At 36.3% G+C, this 18,557-nt stretch overlaps 1 protein-coding gene across 10 annotated transcripts in view; it reads right to left on the bottom strand.

The window, feature by feature from the left end:
* The window catches only part of NAV3 (neuron navigator 3), a 773,874-nt gene that overhangs the window by 30,474 nt on the left and 724,843 nt on the right, over nucleotides 1-18,557 (bottom strand). For 6 of the 10 annotated variants that reach the window (XM_081822104.1, XM_081822099.1, XM_081822101.1 and 3 more), the window contains 6 exons: nucleotides 14,790-14,901; nucleotides 9,102-9,223; nucleotides 8,117-8,137; nucleotides 7,260-7,432; nucleotides 5,499-5,652; nucleotides 3,916-4,090 (listed from right to left, as the gene is read on the bottom strand). In XM_081822104.1, coding sequence (XP_081678230.1) covers nucleotides 3,916-4,090; nucleotides 5,499-5,652; nucleotides 7,260-7,432; nucleotides 8,117-8,137; nucleotides 9,102-9,223; nucleotides 14,790-14,901 — 757 coding nt within the window. The remainder of the gene's footprint in view (nucleotides 1-3,915; nucleotides 4,091-5,498; nucleotides 5,653-7,259; nucleotides 7,433-8,116; nucleotides 8,138-9,101; nucleotides 9,224-14,789; nucleotides 14,902-18,557) is intronic. The other 4 variants (XM_081822108.1, XM_081822100.1, XM_081822102.1 and 1 more) reach the window with 1 other exon arrangement.

Here is an 18,557-nt window from a genome sequence, read left to right as displayed (position 1 = left end):
TGACAATAATTTTATTATAGAGCCATGTTTAATATGAATATGGTGCTCTGTGGACAAAAGAAATTCAGTTACGTGCTAAAGAGCACATGTGTCTGGTCACAAGGGGCCTCAATTACTCTGACTGTAAATTTATAGAGATAAGGGCTATGAATGTAGTACCAGAGAAATGATAATTTAATCAAATAGCTTCTGAAAACAGAATGGTCCTATTATCTTAATAATTAAGAATATGCAATTTCACAAAGGAAGGAGTAAAAAAAAAATGCCCTAGGACCCTAACAATCAAAAATCAACAGAATTTGAGGAATATGGATTTTTTTTTGTTAGAAATTTTTAAATCATCAAAGATAATCTCCTTACTAGAAATTTAATTATTTTACCAGATTAATATGCTCACAATCTCTCACCTTGTTGCTTATCTTAGTCAAAAGTAAAACTCTTCGCTAAGTGTCATTTAATCCTCTTGCTCTTTTTCTTAGAAGTTTAGATTGGCTTACTGTTGGCTGCCTACATCTAAATTTCTGGTAGGCTGTGACCAAATTATCTCTTTAGTACTTTGCTCAATTAGTCATAAATGTGTACAAATATTCAAAAATAGTTATTAAACCTAAATGATACCAGGAACTGTGCTGGGCATTAGGAATGAATACAAAGGTGAGAAGCAAAATGAATTTCTTGCTCTTTTGGAGTATACATTCTCAACAGGGTAATTTCAGAATGTGTCAAGCTCAAGAAGTAATGGGCATGCAGCAGTGAAACGGTAACCAAAGAGAGGCAGCTCTACATGGATAGGTCATCCTGGAAGGCTTCCTTGAGGAGGTGCTGTTTGGAGCTAAGACCAGCAAGAAAGACCTAGGAAAAGAGGTCCAGAAAACAAGAACAAATGCAAAAGCCTTGATGAAAGAGCTAGGTGTGTTCAAGGCTCATACAAATGCTCTGGGTGGCAGGGGTGGGGAGATCAAGTTGGGAGGCGGGGGAGAGTAGTATGAAATGATGTTGAGGTGGACAAGGGCCAGATCATGAGCAGCCTAGTACTCCATAGCAAGGCATTTAATCTGATTTCTGATCTACTTCTCTGCTCAGGTTTGTTTTGGAACCTGTTATTCATTTCATGTTATGCTTACTTTTAAAAACTGTGCTTAAAATATGGAATTTCTTCTGACAGCGGTGAAGTAAATATTTACCAATAAATGAATGAATGTCTCTATTCGACTTCTCATATGTGGTTACTTAAAGCAAAATGAATATAGTACTGAAAAGGTCAGGCACTGGATTCGTACAGACCTGGGTTCAAATATTAGCTCTGCCTCCTACTAGTCCCATGATCTTGAACAAATTATTATCGTCTCCTTCCTCAATCTTGGTCTCCTCATCTGTAAATGGGGCTCAAACAACACCTACTTCATAGGGCTACTGAGACCAACAGAGATAATGCTCTTACAGCACTTTATCCTCAGTGTTTAATAAGGTCAGCTGTTCTAACCGTTATTCCCTTTCTCTATGTGTTTATTGTGTCTCATTCTCTTCACAGTGAGGGGAGAAGCACATCACGACTCACTCTGTGTCTTCCCCTGTTCCCAATATATTGATAAGATGATCATCTGAAGAAACAACTCCAAGAAAAAAATGAAAAACAGTAAATTTGAGGTTTTCTGTGTATGTGTGTTTTTTCGGGTTTTTTTTTTTTTTTTGGTTTGTTTTTGTTTTTGTTTTTTACGGAAAATAAGTCATGGTCCTCTGTCAATATTTTGAAGGAAGAATAAAAAGATCTGCCATTCTGGTTATAATCAAGTGAAATTCTGACCAAAAAAAGAGAAGACTTTTCAACTTCTGTCTTTACTGGATATATGGAATATGCAGTTATATTTCAGGAACCAAACATTTGTCAATTATCCACACGCCTGCCTACTTCTCACCTTTTTAAAAAAAATTAATCATGAACCCTAGAAAGTTTTTTTGCTAAAAAGCCCCAATGGAAAGGCACTTCTGATTTCTAATTTTGAACCCAGTAAACAAGAGTGAAGGCAGTGAAAACAGTATCCTACTCATGTGATTTAATATTTTGTTAGTTCAGATACAATTATCACTAATGAGAAATAATTAGGGAAATAAAATAATATTGAACTACAAATAAATAATGAGTAATAATAAGTACATTTTTGAAACCCCCCTCCAAAAATTTGCCCCAAATTCTGAATCACGGACATCAGTATTTTCAGTCTGATGAACACAGAAACTATACTTGATTTATTTATCTTTATCTTTATGAATTTTAGTCCTTCCTGGACATGAATTTTAGTTTCATTTTTATTTGGCTTCTATTTCTAAACTATCTTTAGTACTAACCATGCCTCCTTTAAACCTTATTATATTTCCATGAGATAAAATCATGTAACAAGCAGTGAAATCCTGCCATGATGCCATCCTGTGAGGTACAAGCCTATGACTTTCCTTAGGAGTCAACCCAGGACAAGAGAGTTACTGACTGCCTTTGGCTATGGACCCTGCTTCACTTCCCTATTAGGTTCATCACCAACAAGCCCCATCACTAACAAGCCAACATATAGGAATTGCTCAGGGCTCCCAGAATCTATACATTTAAAGGTTTTGTTTTTTCTTTTTTAGCATCTTTTGAAGAATTTGGGTGATAACACCTTACAATTTACACATTCAAGTTACTATCGTAGTCCCATAGCTCTAATTTACTGTATGATTTATAAGTTCATTTAATTATGACATCTCTCTGTTTCTTCTTGGCTACTAATACTCGTTTTACTTGATGCTTATTCTCAGAATTCATTTCCTTTCCCCAATACCTGCCAAATGTTACAGACAGTGTTTTCCTGAATTTCAGGGAGTTCCTACTTGCCTTTTAGTTCCCACTTGTCTTTTCTAAGAAGAAAGCCAAGTTATACATTTGAGCCATTCATTTTACATTATGAAGGGCAGATATAACAGTAGAATTGTTAAAATTCTGACTTTCTAGAAGAGATGCAATTTATTAACAATTTAATCAATAACAGCATGCTGGGTCTCTGTTTCTCCTCTTCATTTTCTTCTTCTCTATTTTAGTGTAATTTAAGGCAAGCCGGGAAGAACTATATAGTTGTATAATGGAATCTAGTTACCCAGGAACATGTATATCATTGGTTTCCAAGCGTCATCTGGTGGCTATGCTTTGCAATTACCACAGATCTTCATGTAAATCTCTCCTAAACTAAATCTTCTATACATAAAATGATTCACTGCCATAGGAGCAGTTACACTTTATAACTGAAGAGTTTTATCACATTAAGACAACATTATGTCAGATGATTCTATTTGCAATGAAATAAAACTGTACCCCGGTCCCATCATTAGTACCCCTGAACACAATAACAGAATCCAGTGAGTTCTTTTCATTTGTTGGAAATTTAATAGAACTGTGCCCTGGGTGATGTAGTAGCATTATGTTCTCTCTGGGCAACATCATGCAAGATCATCTGGTCAAATTTACGGAGAGGTCCTGATATACTCGTAAATGGGCTTTGTACCCTTAAAATACTATAAAATTGCATGTGATTACTAGTATTATATTTATAAGTACTAATGATCACCACTGAGAACATTTCCTTATTGTGTTTGTAATCATTAAGAAAGTACTTCTCAAGCACAAGTAATTTTTTTAAATGACATGAAAACCATTGTCTCTTAAGTCTTTCACTCTTTCACAGAGAATGTTCTTTTAAAGTTATAACAAAGTAGAAGAAATTTTTAAAAGAAGAATGGGGCTATTTCCGAGAACTAAGAGGGCCAACATTTTTCCAAGGGTAAGGTGAGAACAGGGGTGGGTGACATTCCCCAAATTCCAGCCCCCTCCCCCCCCACTAAGCCACAGGCATGATTTGATTCAGGCAGGTGTGTGCACAAAATTACCTGAGGTAACAGACTCTGTGATGTTCAGATTGTTTAGGGAAAGTCCTAACGACTGCCGTGAAGATGAGGAGGATGTGCTACTTGAGGATTCTGACGGTGGACGAGCAGGCTTAGCCGTGTTACCAGTTTCTGCCTTCAACCGGTCATTTTCTGCCTTCAGTATTTCTATTTCGTTCTGTTGTGAGGATGGGAAACATGAAAGAAAAAAAAAAATCCAGCTAGTTTGAGTGAGAAAAATGGTACCAACGCTTTTATCAGAGTTGATGATTTAGTTTATTAAATAAAGCATGTGGTGATATGTTAAGTAAACAAATATAAATTATGAAAACAGGATTTTCTCCACAGAAGGAAAGTTAACTTACTCTCATTCTTACATACGTATACTCATGTATTCACAAATATAGATGCACCATTAGAATTTGTTTAGGTATTTTTTGAATATACCGTATATTTGAGGAGTCTTCCAGGACTTGGTCCCATTTGAATGAAGAATAATAATATTTAAAGCATTCATAAAATTTCTCACCTTATTGTTTTAAAAGATTTTATTTATTTATTTGACAGAGAGAGAGAGCGCACAAGCAGGGGAAGCGGCAGGCAGAGGGAGAAGCAGGCTCGCCACTGAGCAAGGAGCTGGATGCAGGACTCCATCCCAGGACCCTGAGAACATGACCTGAGCTGAAGGCAGATGCTTAACTGACTGAGCCACCCAGGCATCTCCCAAAATTTCTCATTTTAAACATACTGTTAAAATCTTACAGGTAAATAATGCCATTTGTAATACTCTGAACTCATGAAGAGTTGAAAACCAGAGTCAGAAACAATACAAATACGATGATTTAAAATGACTTCAAAACCCCAGCTAACATCTGAAAAAGTTTCTGTTCCTTCAAATTGAGGGCACTAGGCTCATAAAAACCACAAAGACCTTTTGGTGAATATACATAGTAGCAGATAAATCTGCTCAGCAATGAGCTTTTCTTGTTTCAGTCCTCTGCGGTACACAGGGATTACAGGTTTACAATAATAAAACGAAAATTCAGTCTGAGCACAGGCTGATTCTGAAATTAGCCTTCAGATGCTTCCCCAAAATACAAAAGCTTTACTTTTACAGATGGCATTCTACATCACTTTTACTTTCATATTTAGAAAGCTTGTGTTAAATTTCTGTAGTTTCCTCATTACTTTTTTTTTCCTCAATAGAAAATAGGTAAAGGCAATTGAAAGTCAGATTTCAAAAGAAGGGAGAAAAGCCAACACAAAGATAAATCATGGGAAAGTGAAGACACGAGGCTTGTAGTAGTTTCTCGACAAGCTCAGCTCTCAAGTGAATCCAATCACTGGTACGAGTGTCTTGAATGGCCCTTGAGTGTGACTGGCCAGTCAGTACTCTCACTTCCAAGCCTGGCTTTGACAAAACTCTCCGTTCAGTGTTAGGAAATGAGGTGCAAATATTGAATAAACAGAGTGTGTTTCCACGGTCGGTTTAAAAGGTAGATTTGTTTTTATAATAACCAAGAGTGGCAATGAAATAATATTTTTCATCTCTCCTCTTTGCTCGTGGAAGGTGCCTCAGCACTGACCTGCATCCGGTTCATAGCTTCCCGGATCTGGTCAAGATGATGAGCAGAGCTGAGGGCTTCCAGTCGAATATCTGTTAATTTTAATTCCTTTTCTCTGAGCTCGCTCTTCAGCTGCAGAATTATCTCTGCCTCAGCCTCCGTGCATTCACAGATCCTGAAGAGGGAACCAAACACAAAATCAGTTGTCGGGAGGGAAGCCAGAGCATCAGGAAAACCAATGCTTCTTTTAAGGCTGAACTGCAATATTATCCAGCAGCTACAGAAGTTCTTTGCTGCTGGCAAAACCTAAAGAGAAGGAAAAAGAGTTTTACAAACAGTAATACATTCACAGGTTCAAAACTGAAAACAGGAGCTGTCTTTTTCCTTTAATCCTTTCTTCCCATTTTTCTGAAGTTTAAAAACAATCCATTATTACTCAATACCAAGTAATCTTCAAAATATCCTTGTGGCTGATATTCATGGGGCTGCATAGCATTACACCATCTTATTCCGCCATTTTTCAAGGGACCTAAATCTCTATTTGCAACTTACGAAATATTCTTTTTTTTAAAAGCAGTTATGATGTTCTTAAAACACTGATTTCTTTTTTTTTGCAAAACTGTGCAAAGTATAACATTATTTGCCACAACACTGTCTTCAAGTTACCATGAAAATCCAATACAAATATTGTAGGAAATAAATCAGGGAGATTAGTTTTGGACATTTAAATAATGGATGAGTGTTATAGAATCCTCCTGTAGGCTCAGCTGATTTAGGAGATCAAAGCTAATGAAGCTAAATCACAGGTTTCAACCCATGCAAGAGGGCTAGTCGAGGGCTGCTCGAAGGTCATATACGTTACTTCCTTATTATTTTGTTATTGTTATTTTGTGGGCAGTTTTGCAGGAAATACAATGCAAGAACTTGCTTTTTATTAACTAGTACCTTTTCCATTTAAAATGTGAGGGCTATGTTGTTGGTTACAAAATGATAGTGCTAGGTTCCTCCTTCCTATATAAGTGGTGAAATTATCGGAGATACCCAAGTGTCTTAAATGGTCCTATTGTGGCTCTGTCCTACGTGACAGTTCTATACTAGTCATTGTCATGGGCATACAAGGAAATTTGATTTTAAATAGTATATAAAACAGAGAATCACCTCATCAGAGTACATGTTCTACGTTCTCAAGGTTTCATTCATTCTTGTAACATCAAATGGTGAGCTACTATAAAAATGCTATGCTAGGTTATCTAGTGGAATTAAAGGCAAATGGATTACAGCTTGGTTTTAGGAAAACAAGCTGGACTTCAAAACCAGAGACAGAGGAGGTTTTTATCATTGAAATGCATGCGAGTGATTTTAGAAAGAGCAAAGGCAAATGGTGCTGAGGTTAGAACCAGGAACTTGGCAAGTTGCATGCATCACATGCCATTTTACCGGGATCTATGTTTGTAGATCACAGGGCCATTTTGCCGTTTCTTTGGTGGCCAGACAAGGGGTGACCTGCATTGAATGCACAGTGAGACAGAGACATGGACCAATGCCAGTGAAAAGAAGTGAGACTGATGACTCAGAAGAGTGGAGAGTGAGATCACAAGGCACTCAAATTCTAACATGTGAAATGGGAAGGAGAAACGAGGGCTGTCCACAGTTCTAGGGAAGACTGGAAAACGACTGGCACAGATGGTGTTGCAACCCGACTGCGTTTACATCACAAACAGGGGCTTGGCCTGGAGGTGTTTTTTAAAAAGACTTCAGCATCCTGCAGAGGGAGTGACTTACGCTGAGGCCGACTGTGAGGGCTTCATGGATGTGGCCCCGCAGTCCCCCGCAGTATGGGGCACTTTCGGTGACGCTGGGAGGGATGAGTCAGTAAGCTCTTCAATGTCCGAATGTGAGGAAGGAGGCTTGGTGGACTTTTTCTTCCCAAAGGCTTGTTTGAATGAGCTTCTCAGCTGAAAAGAGGACAGAAATTACCTTTCGTGTCTATTTGCATTTGGAGAATTTGGCTTTGGGGCGTTAGTTTGCAGATGCCATCCTAGCCACTGCCTGGGGTCAGTATGTACAAGCAGAGTATTAACAGGTGCAGCACGGTATCTCTAGAAAAAAATGATACCGCGTTTTGTGTTTCGTTTTATTCTTATATTAATCCAGCGCAGCGCAAACACGGAAGGCTTTGAAATAGTGCAGGGTCAAGGGCATGGCTGTCAGAGCACTCATTTAAAACTAAGTACCTTGAAGGGATCTCCACTCCCAATGCTTCTCTCTTCAAGGCAATTTGTTTTAAATGGCCACTTTAGCGCTACAATCAAGTCATGTCCTGCTGACAGTATAAACTTAAAAAGCAAAATGAAATCAAATTCACCTAACACTTCATTAATTGTGATTTTCTATTCAAATTTTCAATTCCCGTACTATTCAAAACCAGAATTGGTATCCCCTACAGCTCTATTCAGAAAGTGGTTTTGACCTCTTCTCTTTAAAATTTGAGATTAAAATGAAAAGACACAAAGAAAAGACATACAAGGTAATCTGTTTTTAAAAGGTATAAAAAGCCTACTGCCAAAATGAATAGCATTCATGCCAAGGTAGGGTATTTTTTATAGATGCATGCCAAATTGTCCACGGTTTATATTCACCTCACTTCCTCTAGAGTTCACCTTGCAGAAACATGAAAGAGTGTGGAATTACAAATCAAGGGAATGAAGGCTGATCAGTATTTTAAAATATTACCTGTATAAACATTTTTTTAAAACAAAAGAGATATTTCTTTCATTATTTATAGTAGGCACTCCAGCAAAATCCTCTGATAGTTATGTTCTGGATTTCATCAGTAGTTGTACTTATTTTAAAAAACTACCTTTGGTTCATGATATTAAAAGAAATCCTTTACTGCATGGTTTTTAAACATTTTGTTGTGATAGCATCTTCCCTTCAGTTTTTTTTTTTAGCAATTGCTTAATATCATCATAAATTCTATATCTAGCAAATGTAAAGCACTGTTCTGTGAAAGTGCATCTCTGTATTTCTGCTATATGCTCTTAAAAAAAAAAAAAAAAAAGAAAGCAGACCCTAATGTGGTTGATTTCTGAGGAGGTGAAGCTTTATTCACACTATGCCCTGTTGAAGTGAGAGGTGGGGAGGCTTTCAAGGTTTCTTCTGTCCTTTTTTTACAATTCATTTCTTCTCCTCTTCCTCCATGCCCACCATCTTTTCTTCTTCCTCATCCCCACAGTAAACTTCTGCCTTGTCATTTAGTAACAGATGTCATCTTATTTTTCCTTACAATGACTTTATAAAGTCAGTATTAATTATCCTATTTTTGTAGATGAGAAAATGTAGGCCCCCTCAAAAAGTGAAGTAGCCTGCCTAAATGGTGCAAGTAGTAAGTGGCAGAGTTGGGATTCAAACCCAAGACTAGTCCTGACTAAAACATACACTCCTCAGCACCATGCCACCCTAATTTTGGTGACGAGTACAGCATTCCAGGGGCCAGTCACTTGAAGGAGACTCTTCGTAAACTGCTACAGATTTCTAAAGCTCCAAAGGGGAAAAAAAAAAAAAAAAAACCTGACTCATTGTGCACTAATAAGCTTTCGAATGAGATGAATGACCAGGGCTTACCCAGTTTTTCTTTTTCTTTTTCTTGGAGTCAGCATCATTACCACTACCAATGCTGGAATGGCTCGTGGCACTGTTGATACTAGAAACACTTTCAGAGGAATGCTGTCTTCTGATGCGGAGATCTAGCAACAGACAGAGAGCAGCACGTTACCTCCTAAAGACTTTCACTGTGAACGAATAAGACTTTTAGGCTTTCGGAGAGGAAGTCTGCTGATAAAAGTCAACATGGCTTTGTACACATCATTTCAGTGCAGTTTTGGTTTTATAAGTTTAATAAAGTACCACCTTATTTGCTTTAATTAACTGGGTTATCGGCATTAAGATTCACTGGGTATCTCATATAAGTTTGTAGCTCTGGTGGTTTAATGAGTTCTGAGTTTCATCCAAAAATGAAATGCTATGCTGGTGATTTCTACTGAATACCTGGATCAGGCAGATTTTCCGAAATGATTTATTCCAAATGATTACTTCCGTGGAGTAAATGGAAACTCATAATAGCATGAGAATTAATTGTGTCTTTTTATTATTAGTGCTTTGAATAAAGCTACTGAAGCTAAATATATTAATTTTCCATTTCATAGAATCATACAGTGATAGAGCCAAAACAAACCTTGGAAGTTATCTAAGCAATTCAATTCACAGATGACGAAACTGAAGTACAAAGAACTTGACCAAGGTCAAAGAGCCAGTGAGGGAAAGGCGCTCGAGAGAGAAACTGCATAGACTGCATGTGTAAACTAAACAGAAAACATATTTAAGACAGTGCAATTCTTCCATCATAATCCCACCCATGACTTGGAATAGTAATGACAGTAATAATAATAACACGTAATAATAAAGCTAGCTTTTACTATGTGTTTACTCTGCCCTGTGATTACCTAATTTCATTCTTTTTTTTTCTTTTAAAGAATTTACTTACTTATTTGAGAGAGAGCACAAGCAGGGGGAGCAGCAGAGGGAGAGGGAGAAACAGACTCCCCATTGAGCAGGGAGCCCGACACGGGGCTCAGTCCCAGGACCCTGAGATCATGACCCGAGCCGAAGTCAGATACTTAACCCGACTGAGCCGCCCAGGTGCCCCTTATCTAATTTCATTCTTAAAGCAAGGCGCTGAAGTAAGTTTAATTACTAAGAGTAATTTCATCAGAGTCACAAAGCGGAAACACAGAAGAGCCAATCTGACACCTACACAGATTCTAACGTCTGTTGTGCTGCCATGGGATACAGGTTTGCCATACTTCTCAAAAGCATGTAGTGCTGCTTTAGTCACACAAGGTAATTTGAAAAAAAATAACATTTGATATTTAATCACGTTTCGAAGATACCCACTTACTCCATACAGTCAGCTTATAAGATTTATTTATAGTTGTTGAAGTTGAAATTTTATCTACGTACGGTGAACTGAAATTGCTAGTGGAGACACTAAGAACTTATAAAATTGTTTTTAAGGTTAAATCTGCTTTAAGGCCAAACCTATTACTATATTTAATTGGCATCAATTAAGGTTTGCCAAGTACAAAATCTCAGTGGAACTTCTAAGATGTCAGAAATTACTATATAGCTTTCAAAAAGTTTCCATAGAAACAATAGTATAAAATCAAAGTCTTCCAGTTGACTGATTTATTTAATATTACAACACCCCATGACAATGAAACTATAACTGTTACTTTCAAATATAAGTGACTATATGTGTGGGTATGTAATACATGTATACATATCTCTAACCTTATAGTCATACATACGTAGCAGTAAGTACCTTAATTTTTCCATTAAGATAATAAGTATGCTGACAAATTTTATAGGAGGGAAAAAATAAAACTATTTTTCAGAATCCATAGAATTTGGCTCTTAAAAGTACTTTAAAAAATAATGATGAGAATATTTACTGTATTTATATGCCCAAAATATTGCCCAAAATATTACCAATGTCAAAACTTAAATCAAGGCATTTATTTATGTGTGCTATTTTGATTGAACTTTGATAAAGGAGCATAGTATCCCTTAGTCAATGAATATGGAAGTTATATGAATAAAGAAAAGAAGAATATGTTGGTATTTATTTGTGTGTTAAATTTCTGCTGCGGTTGGCTACAAGCTTTTGTGATGACTTTCACAAATGAAGCAATTGTACTGTGTTAAAGTACTCCAGAGTTTTTAGTATACCCAGAATTAATAAATTGCATTTGACTTTGATTAACCCTCAAAATTTAAGGAGATGGCTATGTTCTTATAATCATAAATCAAAAGTAGTCCTTAGAGGTATTATCTACCTTCAATTATGATGGCATTTACCAACAAAGATTAGCAAAGGAATGATCTCAATAATATCATGGAATGAAAGGAATGCATTTTACTCATCTCTAACAATTCCTTTCTAGTGCTTGTAAGTATTTGATTCAGTACATGTGGCATGATAGAGCTTAGTAAAGAATGGTTGACCAAATGGATATCAACAATACAAGTGAATGGAGAAGCTTATTTTAGAAGTCTGTTTTTCAGTTATGTGTTTGTTCATCCATTCGTTTCCTCTTCTTACCCTTCATACCAGCACTGCCCCAGTTCAAGCTATGACTCTCACTTACCAGCTTGACAGCAAGAATAGCTGTCCAACTTACTCACCTTCAAACCATTCAATAGACAGTAGCTAGAGAATTCTCTTTAAAGGAAAACATCATCACTGCCTTGCTTAGGACTCTTCAATAGGTTCTCATTTTAAAAAGAAAGAAAACATTTCGACTCTTAAATAGGGCCTAAAAGTCTCTCAGTAATCTGGTCAGTACTTACCTCTCTAACCTGGTTCTACGTGTTGTACCTTTGCTCATTGTATCAGTTCCATAAGGGCACTAGTCCATTTTCTATCTCAAGACTCTTCTAGAATATTCCTCTCTCAATATTTACCAGATGAGTTGATCATTATTCCTTGGAGCTCTCCTTAAATGTTGTTATCTGGGATAGGCATTTCCTGACTATGAACCTCTATGAGGTTCCCTGACCCTTGCTTTCTATGCCATCTATTCTTGTCCATTTTATATCTTATTAACTATTTTGGCATACATATTCAGCTACACCAACGATCACAACAATTGTTTATTTCCTGCTTTCCCACAAGACTAAAAGCTTAATGGAAACAAAGATTATATCATTTTGCTCATTTTATGTATCCCTCCCGCATTTCTGAGCAGAGGAGTTCCTTTTTTTCAGTTCCAGTAGGTATATGAGGCTACCTGTTGCCTATGATAAAAAGAATCCGTCCAGAAAGTTTTACTTGAGTGACTTGTACTGTGTTAAAGAAAGGATTAAGCCTTTTAAAATCCCTTCTGGACCTATTTACGACATGAAGATTTAGAACATACGCTGCTTTATTATAGCTCTAAGATAAGCTTTAAATATGCAGTAATTTTCCATGTGGCATATAAATCAACTCTCCCACATGGAAAGTTGCTAAATTCTTAACAGAAGTAGCTCCTAGGGAACTAGTTTTTCCTTCAATTTAAGTATATCTCACTTTATATAATAAATTCAGGTATTTAAAAATTACATTTTTTTTAAATCAAAATTCAAATAAGCCCTTTTGGTGTGTAAGGCATCATCATAGCCACGTGGATTGAAAAAACAAACCACCCTACCATTGATCAGAAAAGGCAGGCCTTAAATAAATTAAGGCACCAAAGTATACTACACATTTGGATAGAAGTACAGTTATTTCCAGAAAGATATCACAAGGGGACCTCATCCAGCTTAAGGGTCAAGGAGACATATTTAGGCCAACTCTTATAAGGTCTCAAAAAGTTTTTATGCTGAACAAACAAGGCAGAAAATTTTAAGTAGATATAACCAGAACATATAAAGAACTTTTAGAAAATTGGAAGAAATTTGGGGTAGCTGAAATATACAACGTGACAAAAAAGCAGAGAATAAGGTCTAGAGCAGTGTCTAGCTAATAAGTGGCAGTCAATAAATATTTGCTGAATGAACAAAGCTGGGGAAGAGAGATTATGTCAAGTTAAGAAGATTGTATTTCATCCTAAAGGCAATGGGATACCTGTTGTTGACAATTGCTTTGGTTTCAGTGTGAAGAACCACTTATAAAGTGGTATAAGATGAAAGGCAGGAAGGATTTAGGAGTTTTTGGTCATAGCTCAGGGGAGAGATGAGGGATGGTGATAGCAGGATGAGAGAAAAGGGAACAGATCCAAGAGCTATTTAACAGCTGGAATCAACAGAACTTGGTGATTTAATGAATGAGGAGAGGAGGATTTATGAATGACATCTAGATTTATGGCTATATGGGAGGATGATGGTGCCATTTACTGAGGCAAGGAATACTGAAGGCAAAGCAGGCTAAGAGGGAAGATGACAAGTTCAAATTTGGAGATGTTGAATTTAGCATGACAAACAGCCATCCAAAGATAACCAAATGGAGCTCTCTCTGGGGCAGCTAGATTTATAGATCTGTAACTCAAGAGATGAGCCGGGCCTGGAGAGACATATTTGACAGCTATCAACACATAAATGTTAAATATAGCTAGAGGATTAGGTGAGTTTGTACAGACTTTTAGATAGGATGAAGAGAATCACAAAGTACCAAATCATGAAGGAAGTGAGTTGAGGACTGGGTTCTAAGAAATACTAACATTTAACAAATGGATACAAATGAGTGAACTTGCAAAAGAAACTTTGAAACAGATTTCAAAGGAGCAGGAGAAAAACTAAGAGTGAGAATGTTACAAACATTAGAAGAAATGAATGTGTCAGGTAGAATGGAAGGACATCAGTATCAAATGCTATTTACAAGTCAAATACAATACGAATTTTTAGTGTTGTACTGGATTTTGTGTCCAGAAAGTCATTATGGATCCTGGAGAGAACAGTTCTGGTTTGATGGTCAGAGAAGCCACCCTCCAGAGGTCCGAAGTGTGATTGGCTGCTGGAGACATTAAAAAGATTCTATAAAATGTTCCCAGGATTCACCAGGAAATGGGAAAGTACATGATAGGGCATTCAGGATTTAGAAAAGCATTTTTTTTTTTTTTAACTGGTGAGGAGTTGAGCATATTGAATGCTGTTGAAAAGAGTTAGGACATGAATAAGTAGAACCTATGCAAAGAAAAAAAGATGACATGAATACAAAGCATTTCTTCAGTGGGAAGCTAAGGAGGGTGTGGTGGCAAATAAGATTATTTTATTATTGTTTAGAACCGATGAAGCATAGTAATAATGAAAAGCAGACTTTTAGTCCTTTTTCTTACTATTTTTAACATTTCTGTAAGAAGTGTACCTTTTTTACTGCCTCCACCCAGAATGAGCTCTTCCCCATACCTACTACTTGGTATTTTACCATATCGATTATTTTGTTTACAGATCTAGATTTTCATACTCTTTACAGGGTGTGTTTTGCTTGAAGTCAGATGTGAATGTATTAAGTAACCTCCCCAACATCCCCACTTTCACCAAATCAAATGGAGAAAAACGTGTGTATGACTATAGAAAAAAATTCCTTAAGGTTAATTAAAAAAATATTGATAAGGAAAGCTACTGTTCTTAAATTCTGGGATTCTAACTGCATTAAGGCCAAGTTATCCATTATAAAAGGTAGTGCCACCAAGTAAAAGCAGCCTCTCTCTAAAAAATAAGATAAAATTGGTACTTATTATATTGGATGAAAAATGGCAATAGTTCTCAATATACCTTTGGGAGGGTGGTCTGGACCATTCAGCGCTCCCTGAATAGCTGCCTGGGCAGCAGAGTTCTGGGCCTTCAGCATTTCAATGGTTTCTCTTAGTTCTATCAGTTCAGACTCCTGCGAAACAAACAGAATTTAGAAGTTTTAGTACCTAGAGAGAAAAGTGAAATGTCCTTGTTCATAATTCACAATCACATGGGTTTCATTTTATGTAGTGCGAACGTCCTGGGAGATTTGAATGCCTGCCTGACCTTGTCAAGTCATATCTAACAACTTCTTATTTACCTAAACGTAAAGGAGAATTTTAGAAAAATGTCTCGGTTATTCTCTTATTAATGGGATCTGAATAGTCTTTATTCCTTTCAAAGGGTGGCACCTAAAGCTCACCAGTGCAAAATAAAGCAAGATATCACGGTGCGCATTTTATACCACACTTACTAATACCACCATGTTTAGATCACAGAGTTAGCTGGTGCCCCACATCGCGTTTACTGCCAGCCAGAAACCCTGAGTTCTTATTGAATGAATGACTGCATATTTTGTCTCCTTTATTTTGCACTTGGGGAACCGATTCTTTATATTCAAGTATAAAAGCAGGAACTCATCCCTACCTCACTCCTACTACAGGTCATCTTATTAAATTCTGCTGGGAAAATCAAGGTCATCTTAGATTCTGATACTTTTCATCCAATAAGTTTCCTAGTATGGAGACCCAATTTTACCAAGCCAAAGCAACACAGGAATTTTTTTTTTTTAATTGAATAGAAATACATGCAATCTACAGTCCTTAAATAATACTAATTTATCAAAAAAAAAAGGTAGCTTACACATCAAATTGCTATGAAACATCTATTTTCTTATTGAACTCACGGTAACTTTAAGATGTGTCCCAATGAACATATAAATGATTTTTCACAGTTATCTAAGTGAATTTTTTTATCAGAAATGACTATGAGGAAGAATGAAGAAGACAGGATATATGTGCTTCTCCAAAAAAGAAGTAGAGTATTGTTTCAGCATGGGCAGTATTTCCCTCAGGAGCTCAAAAACAAGGGGCATCCAGAATTCCCGGCAGTGTCGGCAACTCTAAAAATTAGAATTCTTGTCAGCCTCTTAGAGGGAGAATTCCTAGGGAATGTAATTGTCATTGATCATTTTCTCTATCATCTTTGGCAGCAATCCAAAGAATCAGGCTCAGGTTCTTCACTCCATAGTAAATAGTTTATTCCTACTCTCCATCTCCCAGAATATATTAAAAAGGTAAGATCAGGACAATCACCTTTGGAGGAAATAGCTTCAGATATAAGAACGTCCAGAGACTATTCTAACCTTAGACACTTAAAAAAAACCCAAAAGAACCAAAAAACAAAAAAACAGGCAATGCTAATTGAAATGATAACCAACTTTATAACTATTTTCATTGGATATCTGACATATATCTAACAGATGACAGATATTTAAAAAAAATAATAAACCCTCTTACAGACTTCTAATAGTTTATAAGTCAAAGAATCTCATAATGAACAATCTGTAGCAACCTCCTAGATTCACAGCTGGATCTTCAAATATTTGACTGTAATTTAATTTGCATATATTTATCATGAAGGAAAAATAACATGTTTGTGGAAAATTTCCACTGCCATAATACAAAATTCAGATCCAATTCATCATAATTTCTCAGTCTCTCCAAGTTCTGTCTATAATTTTGTCCCTTGCTCAATTAGTAATAGATAAGTTTTCCAAAATTTAATGTATTTTTCACTTAAAATAAATCTCCCAATAGATAAAATGTTTACTGAAATTCATTCTGCCTTTACCAGAAAACTATTTACAAAAGGAGCTCTATAGTGCATACTTAATGAATCATATAATTTAAATAGTAATTTTACAACATATAAACTGGAATACACATTAAATTTTAATTAAAATCAGATTTTCATCCTTGACTTTAAAATCAATAGTGCTTATACTGTGGATTAAAAAATTTGCTGAAATATGTGGCCTTAGGTTGAAAGAAGAAAAATGGAAATGAGATCTCATACAAAGGTCTAAAAAATACAGCTTAATTTTATGAGTAAGCTGACTTATTCCAATGTCTAAACTTTAATCTTTTCTAGAGAAGTCTCTTCTCAAAACTGTTTTTAGAAAGATTAGAAGTAGAATGCTCAGGGAATATTGTTTTTTCAGAAAACTGCATTTAATATGAGATAGAAGAATGATTACTTCTAAGATTAAGTGTCTTTTTTTTAAAGATTATTTATTGAGAGAGAGGGCACAAGTTGGGGGGGAAGGGCAGAGGGAGCGGGAGAAGCAGACTCCCCACTGAGCAGGGAGCTCGATGTGGGGCTCAATCCCAGGACCCTGGGGATCATGACCTGAGCTGAAGGCAGACGCTCAATCAACTGAGCCACCCAGGTGCCCCTAAAATTAAGTATCTTTTAAAAAAACAACAGATATTAACAGGTTAGTTGTTATTCAGTATGGCACAATAGACCCAAAGGAAGAATAACTAGGTAACAAATACATTCATTACATAAATTGAGAAAATCATGTGTATGAAAAAATTAGTTTAGCCAAATTATATTAGTAGTTCTTCAGAAAAACTTTATAAGCAAGGGCCTATAAAACATTCCAGTGTCTTTAATTAAAAAGATAGTTAAATTTGACACTGATAATCCATCCAAACCTGAACTAGGTATCTCTTCATATCTGCAAAAATCCCTTCCTTCTTTCTTATTTCAGTTAATGAGATCCACCTTCCGCATCACTCAAACTAGAACTATCCCTTTCACTGAGTCTTCCCATATGATTTCTCCCTTTGCTTTAAGTATTTTTCTCACTATTAAAGGCGCTGGTGAAATGCCTCCATATGCTTGAAACCTCTTAGCTTTCCTTTCAGAAAAAAAGGACCCTTCTCTGTACTTCCAGATCATTTAATGCATTCAGCTTATTTAGTTGTTGTAGACTTTGTCTTTTCACTGAGATTTATGATCTCAGTAAATGTTGGGATGATTTTGTTCAAATGTTCTGGTCTATGTTAAACAGGTGTTTCTCCCCATCAAAGAATTATGTAAAGCTTCAATTCTATGTATGTTTTAACAAGAGGGTGTTTGATCACCTTTGGTGCCATATAAAAACACCAGTGACTTTATTATTCATTATAAACAGAAAGTCTGGATATGGCTAAATCAGTGAAATCATTTCCTTTGGATGGCAACAAAGTCAGGTTTCCCTTTCTCTCTTTTCCAGCAGTAAGTATATAAAGATTAATATAAGCACTTTAAAATGAAAACTTGGCTGAGACATAGAAATTGTTTTATAATAGTTTTTTTCTAGTCTTCCTTTTTTTCTCCTTCATAATTACAGTTGGTGGTTCACATTTATTTTTAAACTATATTTTTCTTTCTCAAAAAAAGATTTATTTATTTATTTTAGAGAGAGAGAGCCCAAATGGGAGGGGCAGAGAAAGAGGGAGAGAGAATCCCAAGCAGACTCCAAGAGGAGCACAAAGCCCGAGGCAGGGCTCGATCTCACAACCCCAAGATCAAGATCTTGAGATCACGACCTGAGCCAAAACCAAGAGTCAGACTCTCAACTGACTGTGCCACCCAGGCATCCCTTAAGCTATATTTTTGTAAGGTGACTATAATGCTTAGAAATTGCAATGCTGCTTCCAAGTACAACTATGAAATCCTCCTTTTTCTTTGGCCATGGTGGGGAGTGTGGATCAGAAATATAATTAGAAGCGAGTTCTAGAAATAGCCAAATATAAA

The sequence above is a fragment of the Leptonychotes weddellii genome, chromosome 5 (assembly GCF_054177405.1).
Source record: "Leptonychotes weddellii isolate Sample4059 chromosome 5, ASM5417740v2, whole genome shotgun sequence".
NCBI lineage: Eukaryota > Metazoa > Chordata > Mammalia > Carnivora > Phocidae > Leptonychotes > Leptonychotes weddellii.
Note: the sequence above shows the minus strand (reverse complement) of the source record. Positions and strands in the feature narration are given on the sequence as shown.